Source organism: Camelina sativa, chromosome 17 (assembly GCF_000633955.1).
Source record: "Camelina sativa cultivar DH55 chromosome 17, Cs, whole genome shotgun sequence".
NCBI classification, from domain to species: Eukaryota; Viridiplantae; Streptophyta; class Magnoliopsida; order Brassicales; family Brassicaceae; genus Camelina; species Camelina sativa.
In genome coordinates this window covers 16601502-16615971 of record NC_025701.1, presented here as the reverse complement: position 1 = coordinate 16615971, position 14470 = coordinate 16601502, and the positions used below count along the sequence as shown (strand labels likewise).

Sequence of the window (14470 nt, the reverse complement as noted above, 5' to 3'; positions counted from 1 at the left end):
TTTAGAAACAGTAACTAATTTTGTATGATTTTCACAATCATTTTTTTTAATCTTATATAAAAAGTAATATTTTTTCTCGTAAAATTAGCAACTTAAAATTAAAATAAGTAAACAATATTTTAATTTCATATTTTATGATATATTTATATATAATTTATCTTATAATTAGATTTTAGATAAAATTAGATTTTATTTTATCTATTTTACTTTTATATAAAATATTTTTATGGTAGGTTTTGAATTTTTACATTTTTATTTTTAAAATTTTTTAAAAATTTAGAAATTGACATGTGGTAATATCTGAATGATACAATTGACAAATGTTAAGATCTTGTTAATGACTAACTTTGACATCAAACTTTATATAATAAGATTATTCCATTATTTTGTAAACAACCTAAACTTTCACAATTTCGTCCAACAATACATTGAAATTCTCAAATCCTTTCGTAGAGACATCTTCTTGGAGTTTTTCTTTAAGCTTCTTGGCATTTGCCTTCATCGTCTTACCATCATCATGAACCAAAACTTGATGCAAACAGTTCTCAAACCCTTCTTTGGTGAAGACTCCATTATTCACCATCATTCCAACTTTCCACACAACCTCCACTGCTCTTCCGTTGAGTCTATTATCCGCCAAAATTGGTCTGCCGATTATCGGCACACCTGCCGACACACTCTCCAATACCGAGTTCCATCCACAATGTGTCACATTCACACCCGTTGCCTCGTGTTTCAGCAGTTCCACTTGGGGAGCCCATGGAACCACTATCCCTTGCTCTCTTGTCCGGTCCAGAAACCCTTTTGGTAGATGAACCATGTTCTTCTCCTTAAGCGACCAAACAAACGGCACTTTGCTCGATTCCAACCCTTGCGCTATCGCCACAAGCTCTACGGGAGGCGGTTCCATGACGGTGCCGAAGCTAATGTACGCTACAGAGGCAGGTGATCTCTTCCCCATCCAAGCAAAGCAGCCATGAGGATCGCGCACCGGTGTCACTTTCTCCAATGTAGAAGACAATAACGTGGGAGGGGGGATGTTCAAGAAACGTTTAAGTTTCGATCTTAGGTTATGGATCAACGTAGGTTCTAATGCTTCAAAGGAACTGATGAAAACCGCAGAGGCACGAGGTAAAGCAAGACTCATTTGGTGTAAAGCCTTTGGGAAAACAGAGTCCAAATCTCCAAATGCAACTTCCTCTGGTATATCTTTAACTTTGTAATTCTCCATTCCTGGTATAAACCCTAATGTCTCTTCCATACGCACATCTACTTACGTAAATAAGGAAATAAACAAATTAATAACCATAAATACATATAATATTCACGAGTGCAGTAGCTACATTGTTGAATCATTAAAACCCTAAAATGCTAAGTTTTTTTTTTTGGAAGATTCTCAAAAATAGCACCAAATTAGGTTTTTCTTCGAAATCTAGCACACAATCTCATATTTTCCAGATTTAGCACACATCTTCTAATTTAATATTAAAAACACTGAAATTATCAATTAAAATAAATAATAAAAGTTTCCATCTTTCTCGATGGCTCTTCGTTATCTCTACATAAACTGGATCTCATTTTCCGATATGAAACTTTTGAGATCTCATTTTTACCGGCGATTAGCTCTAATCGGAAAAAGATGAAGCGGTTTGAAAAGGGAATGAGCCAAACTTGTCCGGGCAAATCCGATTTGTCACGCCTCTTGATCCCATCATCATCGAGATTACAAGACCTAGGCATCGTCATGACGATGAAGCGAGTGGTTCTTGTGACACATGGACATAGCACGTTGAATGAAGATGGGAGGATTCAAGGAATCCTCTTTCTCTGTTTTGATGAAGAAAGGCGTGTCTCGAGATGAAACTTCTCGCCAAATTCTCATCGATGACTCATTCAATGTCTGCCTCACCTGGCCATGCGTTTTCTTAGGTCTATGGAATCAAATAGGTAGATGAAATAGTGTTGTTTATGTTGGATAATTAAGAGAATTATGTGTGTGAATTTGTTTTGTAAATTAGATGATTGAATTTTATTTTAGATTAATATTTTTCACTGTCTTTTGTGCTCTTGATAGTTAGATATCATATCTCTGGGTTCTTTGTAGATTGGTTGCATTTGTGTGTTTAGTCCATTGAAGAGATCAAGGAAAAAAACTGAAATCATATGGGAAAGTCGAGAAAGTGAGATGATTTTTGACTACGATCTCAGAGAAATTGATTTATACTCTTTTCAAGTAAGTTTAGATGTGATGTGGTGTGATGGGTGGCATATAGGTGTAATAAAAAATTCATTTTACTTCTTTTTAACTCTTGTTCTAGTTGATTGTTATATACTAGGGTCTACTTAAGAAAGAAGAAAAAACAAAAGTTCAATGAAGCTTTTAGGGAATGGCACAAAGATCCGCAAACTTCAGCATTGATGGCCATCATCCAGTAATAGAGTTATAGTCAAATAAGCTCTACTCTTAGAATGATGAATCGTTGTGTCATTTTTATTGGCTTAATTGGAGGAATTACATGCTTGATTTGAAAATTTAGGAAGAACTTCGTAATATTGTGGCGACCTCCCTAAATCAAACATTCAGGAAGGATGCCAAAAAATTTAAGAAGGATTTCTTGAAGTCCTTTATAAAAAAAAAAAAAACAGAGCATACAACCCCTAGAAAGATTTAAAAGCATGACCATTGAGTATTGTATTAGACCGAGGTAATCTTTTGATAGATTATTACCCTCATTAATGGAGTAAGTTGTGATAGATTTGAGGCAAAACATAAAAAAGAGATTATAAGAACATTTATTTAAATTCATGAAGGATTCATTGAATATTAAGAAGGATTTCCATATATTTAGGAAAGATTTCTCGAGTTTCAGGAAAACCTTCATGAAAAAGATTACCCCTTACTAATAATTTAGGAAGAACTTATTGAAATTTTGGAATGCCTTCATAAAGTTAGGCCATTGGTGGATCTTTGATACATTACCCTTATTAATGGAGTAATTTGTGATACATTAAGAAAAAAGATAAATAAGATTTTAAACATGTTTTTCTAAGTTTAGGAAAGATTTCATAATGTTTAGGAAGACGATCTTCAATTTTATGAAAGTCTTCCTAAATATATGAAACCAACATTTACATGGGCAACTTTGGGTTTGCAAGTTGTATGTTCTGTGAAAAATTGTAACCATTAGATGCAGAAAGAGTTGAGAAACGAAAGAACATAAGCTTGAGTAGTCTTAATCAAATCAATCCTTCTAATCTCCATCTCTTATGGTTAAAAAAAGTTCATATTGCGTCCCATAACACTTTTTTTGTCTGCAACAACAACAACTCTAGCATCATCTTTTGTTTTATAGGCTTAATTAATAATCTGTTCTAGTTAGAAAGAAAAATCAAAGGAAGAGTTGAGATACTGAAGAAGTTGAGCTTGAGAAGTTTTAATCAAATCAATCTTTCTTAACTCTATCTATTTACAAAGCTTCATTGTCTCCATCGCATATTTCATCATCTTCTTCTCCATTACCATAACTCTCTCAGCAAAAGCTCTAATCTCCGCTGCTATACGGCTCTTGCTCATTTCCTCCACCTCTCACCACCATCTCCATCGTTGTTCCTTTGCCTCTCACCGCCATCTCCATCTCCATCGTTTTCTCACCATCGTCGCTCATTTCCTCCGGCTCTCACCACCATCTCCGCTGCTATGGCTCTCGCTCATTTCCTCCGCCTCTAAGCTTCGTTGTCTCCAACGCTGGAACGAGCTGAGGCGGCGATGGTGGTCTCTTCCCAGTGGGTTGATTTGAGAGGACCACGATTAATTTCATACCATCTCTCTTTGTATGATTCGATTAGGAGGAGAGTCTCGTCGTGAATCCGGAGTACATGTCAGGTTATTCTTGCAACGGCGGAGGTTGTAGCGGCTAAAGCGGTGGAGTACGGTGAATTTAACAAACGAATCGTTCTGGCGCGTCTCTTAGAAATTGATGAGGATGAACTTAGAAATTGAGATCTCAGATCGGAGGACTCAAAAAAAGGTTCGTCGGAAAATTTTAAAATCGTGAACAGGACTTTTAAAATAATGAATTTTAGTTTTTAAGTTAATAAGTTAATACTCAATATCACAAATGCTACATTTGGAAAAGTTGAGTATATGTACTAGATTTGGAAGAAAAACCTAAAAGAGTGCTATTCTAGGGTATTTCTCTTTTTTTTTCTACTGTGCATAGGAGTCCTAGGCCTTGAATGATAACTAGTTTTTAGGTGGATTTTGGTCTTTGATTTTTTGAAAATCTATTTTTTCACCATTCAAGATGTTAAAAAATTGAATTCCCTAAAAATTAGGGAACCTAGTTTTTAAGTGGTTTTTCCAAATTTCAAAGAGAAACTAAAAGCCATAATTTTGAGATTTTGTGAAAAACCATTATTTTCAGTCGTAAGTTTTTTTTTTTTTGACTTTTTGGTTTATTAATTTTTAAATATACAGAAAAAACCAAAAACCAAAAGTTTTAAAACCAAAATTCAAAAACCAAAATCTAAAAACAAAAAACCAATGAAAAACCTATTGCCATTCAAGGCCCTAGTGTTGGTACATTTTAAATTCATTCGATATGATGTCACTCATTAACATTTTCTAAATTTCCAGAATTTTTTATATTAAAAATTATTTTAAACAACCTATCAGGATTTGACATGTTATTTATCTACATTTTCTAAATTTCTAGAATTTTAAATTTATGGAAATAAAAGAACTATGTACAATGTCCCACATCAGCTAGAAATTTTTTAGACAATGGTTCAGAACCAGTATAAATAAGATTAATATGCTTCCAACAACGAATGAGCAGGAAAGCTAGATTTATCAGGCGTCCAAGTTTAAAAGTTTTATTCAGTATGATCCAGTTTTCTATTTGATCAAATTAAAACTTTAAAAAGTTTCAAAAAAATATTATAATATTTAAAACTTTAAAAACTTTAAATATTATAAATATTGAAACTTTTAAAAGTTCTTAGCTTTTAAAAGATTTTAAATATTATAATTTTAAAATTTTAATAGTTAATATAATAATTTTAATAGTTTAAAATATTATGAATATTGAAACTTTTTAAAAGGTTCAATTGTTATATTTTAAAACCTTTTAAAAGTTTAAAATATTATAAATATTGAAACTTCTAAAAGTCTAACCTTTAAAAAGTTTCAAAATATTATAATTTATAAATTTTAAACTTTTTTAGCTTTTAAAAGGTTTTAAGAGAATTATAATTAATAAATTTTAAAAGTTTAAAATATTAGAAATATTGAAAATTTTAAAAGGTTCAAATATTAAAAATATTTGAACTTCATAGAATGTTTTAAAATATTACAATTACTTAACCTCCATAGAAATTTTAAAATATTATATCTATACTAATAAAAAGTTGAAGCTATACACTACAAGAAAACAGAGTATATACGACTACGATTGGCGACTAAATACATAGTCGCTTAATTTACCGACTACTTGCAGACGAAGTAGCTACCAAGTTACAACTGCGTAAATTTAGTCGGCAGATAACTCAGACGTTATTTGCCGACCAAATACAATAGTCGGTACTGTAGTTGTTGATTAATGGCCGTTATACGACTAAATGGGAAGAACTTAATTTAGTTGCATCAAAGTAGCTAATTTGGCGACTACGTAGCGACTAATGTGGCATTCTTCATATATAAACTTTAAATACAAGAATCATGTTGTGGCATTCTCATATTATTCTCATTTTCAAAGGGACAGACAAAATTAACCCTTAATGTCAATTTTTTATGCTTGCTTTACCATATCTATACTTATTGTTATATAATTTTAGGTGCACCATGTCTTATTAATTGTTTAGACTTGATCTATTGTTTTCTATTACTGCAGATGTGAATTGGTTGCAAAGTGAAAAAATACCTACGAAGGTGAAGCTCAAGAAAAAGTATATGAATCAGTAGGTCTGAATTTTTAAAATTAGTATCTTCATTTATGCTAAGTCATAAATGTACTTTTGATATAAAAATAGAAAATGTAAATTTTATTATATTAAGTATATATGTAAGTAATGTTTTGTAAATTTTAAGTGATCAATATATTATGTAGTGTATATATAAGTAGTATGCTTTAAATAATATGTAAACTAAATTAAATTATATGTTTTTATAAAATTAATTTTGGCTACTGATTGGCGATAAACAAGTGACTAACTCTAAAATATTGGGTATAAACATGGTTATTACATGTTGGACCAGATTTTGGACTCCAAAACAAGCCCAACTTTTTAAAATAAAATTACACACCAACTCATCCGCGACTAATAAGCGACTAAGTTAAAACATTTTGGGTTAATTAGACCCGGAAATCCATTTACGCGGTCCAGCCCATAACAATCGACCTAACCCTAATTTTACAACCCTAATCTCTCATTTCTCACCATTCTTCTTCTTCGCCGATTCTTTCAATCTCTCTCAATCAACCCTAATCTCTCAATCTCCGATCTGTCTTTTCTTCGTCTTCCTCTTCACCTAAACAATCTCAATCTCCGATACTTACGATGCCTCCTGTTAAGAAGCCTGGGCGAAAGAGGAATGTTGTCCCCAACGCTTCTCTCAGACCCGGTGGCTCTAACCTTCCGTCCAAGGTGAGGAAAGTCAACCCTCTACCGCCTCAATACAACTTCACGCCGGCGGCTCAAAATCCTACGCCTCAGACGCCTCAAGAACAAGTCCATGTTTCCCCCCCAACTATCAATGTCAGCCGCACCGCAGGTCAGAAATTATCCACCACCACATATCCTATTTCAGAACTCCTTGATTCAAAGCGTTGAAGACCAACCAACTCGGTTATTACCAGAAGTTCAGAACAACCCTCCGGTTCAATCGAATCCTTTGCATGATTCTGCGAGATCTCCAGTTCAGAACTCTCACGCTCAAAGTCATCCTTCTTCTCAAGGTAACAACTTCGACGAGTCAGATCCAGTGTTGCCGGAACTCCAGGAGGACACGTTGAGGGCTCTTAACGCCATACTTATGGTGCCGGGCCGTCATACTTTTACCACCGTCTCTCCGGAACCGAAGCCTAACACTACTTGGTATGTAAACACGTTTAAATTTAAAACCAAAAAAATGTTTTTTTCTTTTATACTTACTAACTAGAAGAGTACATGTTTTCATATGTTTTCTTCTAGATTAGAGTCGATGAATTTGTTGCTTTTAGATGACACACAACTGGGTTGAAGACAAACATCACTATTGACTATTGTTTTGTCATTCCCAAGTCTCTCATCAGTTAGTAGTAACTAGAAGAGTACATGTGTTTTTTTATTTGATTTTAAATGACTTTGGTATGGTTTATGCTTATGCTTGATTCTAACTTGATTCTTATGTAATGAGGTTTACTCGTGATGTCAAATCACAACTGGTGCAGAAGATTACTACGGTTTTTACAAACAAATTTGATGGTCCATACTATAATTGGTCATGTGCGCCTCCGGAGAGACGAGAAAGATACTTTCTTGAGTTTGCGGTATAGTTTTTTGTCATATATCATTCATAGATAGGTTTTAATTGTTGTTTTCACTAACTTAATTATATTTTCTTTTTCCTAAAAAACACACACTTGGGATCCATTGATAACAGGGACAGTGCAACTTTTTTTCTATTAGATATGTCAACGCCGGATGAAAAACATGCTAAGCGACGCTAGGACTAGTCGAGTGCAACCTAAATGGATTGGGGGTACTCTCTGGAAAATAATGGTTGCGCAGTGGGATAATGAAGAAGCACAGGAAATGAGTCGAATCTATTCCAATTTCCAATGCTCGTATGTCAGACCGTAATGGTCTCGGTCCACACTCACACTTATCTGGGCCAACATCGTATCAACAAGTCGAACAAGGCTTGGTGAGTAACTTTAACTTATGTTTTAACCTTTTTTTTGTAGCTTTAACTTATGCCTTAACCTTTTGTTTTGTTTTGTAACATTCCAGGAAGAGAAACTTGGGAGACCGGTGAGTCTTGGTGAGGTTTTCAAAGAGACACATACAAGGCCAGATGGTACGTATGTTGATCGAAAAGCCGAGAAGATCTTCTCAACTTATGAAAAACACTTACAAGCTAAGATATCTAAGATCGAGTCAGATCCTTCACGAGCTCAGAAGCTCACAGCAGAAGATTATACGGCCATCTTTCTTCAGGTAAAGTACCATTTTCACAATCTATATTTAAAGATTCTTCAAAACTTTCATTTTCAGAACTAACAGTTTCAGTTTTTATTTTCTAAGTCCACTGAGAAGAATTCACGAGGTAATCTTTTTGGACTTGGAAGCCTCAAGGATCATCTTCAGGATCTTCTCAATGGCAAGAGCTATCAACAAGGACAGTCGTCGTTTGCAGCATTGCAAGAGCAAATGAAAGAAGCTCTTCGTATAATTGAAGAACAAGTTGCCTATAATGCAAAACGTGATGCTGAGATTGCTGCTCGTGAAGCAGAACATTCCAAAGTTGTGGCTAAGCAACAGAAGAAAATAGGGCACTTGGAAAAGTACTTGCGCAAAACTGATCCGACCTTTGTGGAATTCCTTGTGTCTGAATCAAGTGATGCATCCACCGCCTCTCCAACACAAAGAACATCTCCTTCTTATGTTACTTCTTAAGTTACTTATCTCTATTCCTTAACTCTCATGAACTTGTCAGTCACTTTGGGATGATGATCAATCATAGTTTTTGATTGATCATTTTGGTTCTCTTTTGATGATTATGAACTTGTCACTTTGGGATGATGTGTCAATCATAGTTTTTGATTGATCATTTTGGTTCTTTTTTTGTAATTGCTAATGTGGTGAACATATTACTATTGTGGTGAACTTTTGGTTATTAAAAATGTGAATTTTAGGTTTCTCTTTGATTAGAAATTCGAATTATAAAACAAAACAAAACAATTATGGTTTTAATCACTATAGTCGTCAAACCAGTCATTAAATCTGGCTTAAAGTCATCGTAACATAGTCGTCAAATAGTCGTCCGATAGTAGCCACAGAGTCGCATAATTTAACGACGAAATCACAACTATTCTCAAAATAGTCGTAATATAGATTACTTTTATTATAATGGTTCTCAGCTTTTGTGAGGTTTTCAAAGAGACATGTACAATTTCTAATTTATAGTTAGAAAAATTTTAAAAGTTTTATCAGGTTTTATTTATATTATAAATCAAGTTTCCTTCTAAGCTTGATTTATCAGGTTTCCAAATTTAAAAGTTTTATTTGATTTATTTTAGTTTTATCAGGTTTTAATATCTTGAAAATATCTTATTTATTTTCGTTTGTGCTTTATATCTCTTATGAGCTGTAAAACATATTATTTGTGTATGACTTTACAGATGATTTGATATTCTTGCAGTAAAAGTTTTACTTTTAAGTCTAAGAAAATATAATTGACGTCGCAAGACCTTGATTTGATGTTATTTGAGTTTAAAAAAGAAGGATCGACGAAAAGCACAAATATTGTTTTAACTATACATGTGTTCATATTACTTTTCTGCAAGTAAGGATTTTGGTTTGAGAAAATTCAATATGTGTGGATCTAAAACCGAATAAGTATATGGATGAAATTATCAATAATCAGGTGCATGTGTTGACTATGCTGGTCTTCATGAATTGCACAAATTTTCTGAGAAAAGAAATGATTTTGGTCTTGGAGTTTGATTGGTTAACAAATTGTGTGGTAGTCTAAAAAAAGGTTTTTTCAGTTGAAGAATGTGAAGAAGTTGACGAGGAAGAAGAAGAAGAAGAGTATAACGAAGAACCAGACGGTAAAAGTAACGATGACAATTACCATAAAATTTCACAATGAAAATGACAAGAAAGAATATGAAGAATAAGAAAATATTGAATAAAAAACATGAAAACATAGGTGGTAACGATCATTTAAATATGAAAACGAGATAAATTTATGATTACAAAATTATTTCATTTTTCTATTGGTCAAAAAAATGGTTTAGGATATGTGAGGTCACCAGCTTGATCCGCTTCACTTGGACGTCGGGTTAAATTTATGGTTTTTTCAGTAAATTTAAGTTTATAACATAACTGATTTTTATATTTTTTAAAATTGTGTATCTGAAATTGTTTTTTCCTTAATACTAATTTAAATTTTCATAACATAATATTTCATCAAAAGTCATTAATCATATATAATTTTCATCAAAATATATTAAATAAACTCACGTGTAGCGTCTGTTCAAAACCTAGTATACACTAAAAATAACAATATTCTATTGATAATATATTAAATGGATCTCTTTTTGTTTTGAATTTAATGTTAAATTATATTCAAAAGAAAAATAGCTTTGTTACATCAAGTGCAGCGTATAGTTGAAAATTTTTTGAACAGAAACATTGAAAGAAAGAACGAAAGAACTTTAAGTTTAAACTCTTGTGCTAAACCATGCTTGTAACCCGTCATCATAGCGCCTATCTCCCGTAAGCCCAATGGCTAGCAGTTGGTCGCGCATGTGTCTATCAATCAGCTGGATGAGGTAAGAAACAGGGTGGTGTGTCTCACCATGAGCCCGGCCATTACGCTCTTGCCAGAGGCAGGAGACTGTCGTTTGCAGAACTGAGCGAGCTAAGAAACCTTGAACCCTAGTATCCCATTTATCGCAGGCAGAAGAGAGGATCGAGTGCCAAACAGTAGAGAACTTGGCCTTATACATGTTCTGAGCGGAAGCCTTCCATATCTCTGAGCTAAAGCTGCAGTCATAGAACAGATGGTCTCTCGTTTCAGTGGCATTGTTGCAGAGAATACAGATTCCTTGCAGACCCCTCCTCCATTGGATCAGTTTATCTCCAGTAGAAAGTCTGTTTCGGATGGCCAGCCATGTGCAGAAGGCGAACCGCGGCGTTGAGTGAGTGAACCAAACGCTTGAGTGTCAAGCTACATCTGCAGACGACGTTCGAATCTGATTCCAAGTGTCTTTGGTTGAAAATTGTGTTTTATTAAATGGATCTCTCACCAATGCATACGTTTTCATAAAAGAAATTTATGACTTGGGTGAGACACTCACCAACCAATGCACATGATCTAACAAAGTAAACATTTCCTCACCATATTTACCTTTGACACCAATGGTTTCTCTGATGAGGTCAATGTAGAGATGAGCACAAAGCGAGTTCGCTCCGCCAGCCCAGAACGCAACCAAACTCGCCTTCATCTCAACAGCCATATCCGCTACGAACCAGAAGAAGGCATCTGTTAGCATGCATGTCACTTTCTTACCAACTTCCGTCTCTGCCGCCACAATTTCTCTATGGAAAGTCTGTGGGGCCGCTTCGAGAAACATCTCGAGCATCTCCCGTTGACTCCCGGTGGCGCCCTCCGAAACACCATCATCGACGTCGTGGACCCTGATGTTCTCCGGATGATCAGAGGAGAACAATGACGTGTTTGATCTTGCGGTATTAATGAAAGAAAAGATGGTGGAGGGATATTGGGATATGTATATTGTATATTGTCTAATATTCTCTAGATAAGGTTAAGGAAGATTTACATATTAGTATATCTTGGTCCCCAAGTTTAGATATTCTAGTTCTCTTTGTATAAATACATGATGTAAAGGTTGTAGATGAACAACACAAACATTCTATTCTTTGGCCGATTCTAGTTTTAACATGGTATCAGAGCAAAAAGCTTGAAAGATCTTTTGTCTCTCTGTTTTGTTTCTTGTCTCTCTGTTTTCTCTCTTCTTGTTCTCCGTTCGTTTTGTTTCTTTTCTCCGTTTGTCTCTTTGATCGGTTGATCAATATTTTTGATGGGTGAAGAAAAAGCTATCATGACTAAGGTTTCAGACTCTAACACGGTCTCGCCTTATGCATTGTCTTCGTCTGATAACCCCGGTTCCATGATCTCCTCCGTTGTGTTGAGTGGAGATAATTACTCGGAGTGGGCCACCGAGATGTTTAATGCTCTTCGTGCTAAGAGAAAAACTGGGTTTATTGATGGATCCATTAAGAAACCTACAGCAGTTGGTTCGGAGTTGGAGTCTTGGACTAGTGTGAACTCGATGATTATCGGTTGGTTGCGCACCTCAATCTCTCCTCGTGTTCGTTCCACGGTGTCTTTTATCGATGATGCTACAGAATTGTGGGAAAACTTGAAGAACCGTTTCTCTGTTGGAAACAAGGTTCGAATTCATCAACTTGTGTGTCAGCTTGCGTCGTGTAAGCAAGATGGGCAGTCCGTCATGGATTATTACGGTCGCCTGGTGAATTTGTGGGACGAGCTTTAGAGGTATCGCCAACTTCCGGTGTGTACGTGTGGAGCAGCAGCCAAGATCGCGACAGACCGCGAGGAGGAGAAAGTTCATCAGTTTGCAATGGGACTAGATGAATCTCGATTTGGCAACGTTATTTGCCAAATCGTTGATGCTGATCCCTTACCCAATTTGGTACAAGCCTATGCTAAGGCTGTTCGTGAGGAACAACGTCAAGTGGCTAAGAAGAAGGAACAGCAGTACGATGCAGTAGGATTCGTTGCTAGGCGAGACTCACTTCAGCCTGATTCGACCTCTGCGTCGCTTGTGAATGAATCCGTGGAAACTTCAGGTTTTGCAACACCCTCTGCTCCTTCAAATTTTTCTCCAGGAAACAACAGGAACAAAGAGCGTTCCTTGCTCTGTTCCCACTGTGGAAGGTCAGGGCATGAGAAAGAATTTTGTTGGGAACTTGTTGGTTACCCTGAATGGTGGTCTGAGCGCAACAAGGGTGGACGTTCATCAGGCCGTGGTGGTCGTGGTTCGATTTCAGGGGGAGCTGGACGTGGTAACTCTGTTTTTGGTAGACGTGGTCGTGGTTATGCAACAGTTGCTCATGCTACAAGTCCCCACGCCTCATCCTTCCCTAATTTCACACCTGAACAATGGCAAGCAATCAGTAAGATGGCTTCAGAGAAAACAAGTAATCACATAGATAAGCTTTCTGGTAAGATATTTTTCTGGTAAGATTCATGAGGATTTGATTTTAGATACTGGAGCTTCTCATCATATGACCGGAAATCTTAAGTTGTTAGTCAACGTGACATCCATACCATCTTGCTCTGTGGGATTTGCAGATGGAAGTAAAACTGTATCTGAAAACATGGGAGAGTTTCGTGTTTCAGATCATCTTACTCTCGCCAATGTTTTATATGAGCCAGATCTAAATTGTTCTCTTATCTCTGTTTCAAAGCTGCTTAAGCAAACTGGTGGTGTGGCACTGTTTACTGATACGTTATGTGTTGTGCAGGACCGTTTCTCGAAGACTCTGATTGGAGCCGGGGTAGAACGTGATGGGGTTTATCTTCTTCAAGATGTTGCAGCTGTGCGGGTTAATAAGGTTGGAGTGCAGTGCGACTCAACTTTGTGGCATCGTCGGCTTGGACATCCTGCTTTTTCAGTTCTTTCTACTTTACCTATTGGTTTTGATGTTTCAAACTCAGCTAGTCCTAGTCCATGTGACGTGTGTTGTAGGGCTAAGCAAACAAGAGAAATTTTTTATGATAGTTCAAATAAAGCAATGGATTGTTTTTCACTTATTCATGTCGACGTTTGGGGTCCTTATCGTGTTTCTGCTTCGTCTGGAGCTGTTTATTTTTTTGACTATTGTAGACGATTTTTCTAGAGCGGTGTGGACACACCTTCTATTAGAGAAATCTGAAGTTCATCAAGTTTTACAGAATTTTTGTGCTTATACCGAACGACAGTTTGATAAGCCGGTTCGGATGGTTCGGAGTGATAACGGAACAGAGTTCATGTGTCTTGCATCGTTTTTCCAAAGCAAAGGAATTATTCATCAAACATCGTGTGTAGATACCCCACAACAAAATGGTCGCGTTGAAAGGAAACATCAGCACATCTTGAATGTTGCTCGGTCACTTTTGTTTCAGGCTGGTCTTCCGGTGTCGTTTTGGGGAGAAGCAGTTTTGACGGCTACATACTTAATAAATAGGACGCCAACAAAGGTTCTTCAAGATCGCACTCCGTATGAACTCCTTCATGGGAAGAAACCCGTTTATGATCATATTAAGGTGTTTGGGTCTTCCTGTTATACTCATAAACGTTCTCGAGATAAAGACAAATTTGGAGAAAGAAGTCGTCATTGCATTTTTGTGGGTTACCCCTTCGGGAAGAAAGGGTGGAAGGTGTACGATCTTGAGACTGCAAAGTTTTCCGTCTCTCGTGATGTTATTTTCCAAGAGAATGAATTTCCATTTCTCACCAAGTCTACTTTGCACGACCAGCCTGTTTCCTCTCCCAGTGCGACGATTGATGATGACTGGCTGGTTCATTTAGAACCCACGCATGAGGACAGGGGGAGTCCCGCATCGTCTTCTGATCGGTCCGAAGAACGTGAGTCGGGTGGTTTGCCTACTTCACAAGCTCATGTTGAGCCTACTTCCGCTGAAACAGTTGCTACACCTACTGTCCTAAAT

The 14470-nt window shown here is 36.1% G+C and overlaps 1 protein-coding gene across 1 annotated transcript in view; it reads right to left on the bottom strand.

The window, feature by feature from the left end:
• LOC104757424 (UDP-glycosyltransferase 78D1-like) overlaps window positions 398–14470 on the bottom strand; it is a 21498-nt gene continuing 7425 nt past the window's right edge. Inside the window, exons 2-3 of the mRNA XM_010480167.1 lie at window positions 11120–11490; window positions 398–1269 (exon numbers count right to left, since the gene is read on the bottom strand). Coding sequence (XP_010478469.1) covers window positions 398–1269; window positions 11120–11490 — 1243 coding nt within the window. The remainder of the gene's footprint in view (window positions 1270–11119; window positions 11491–14470) is intronic.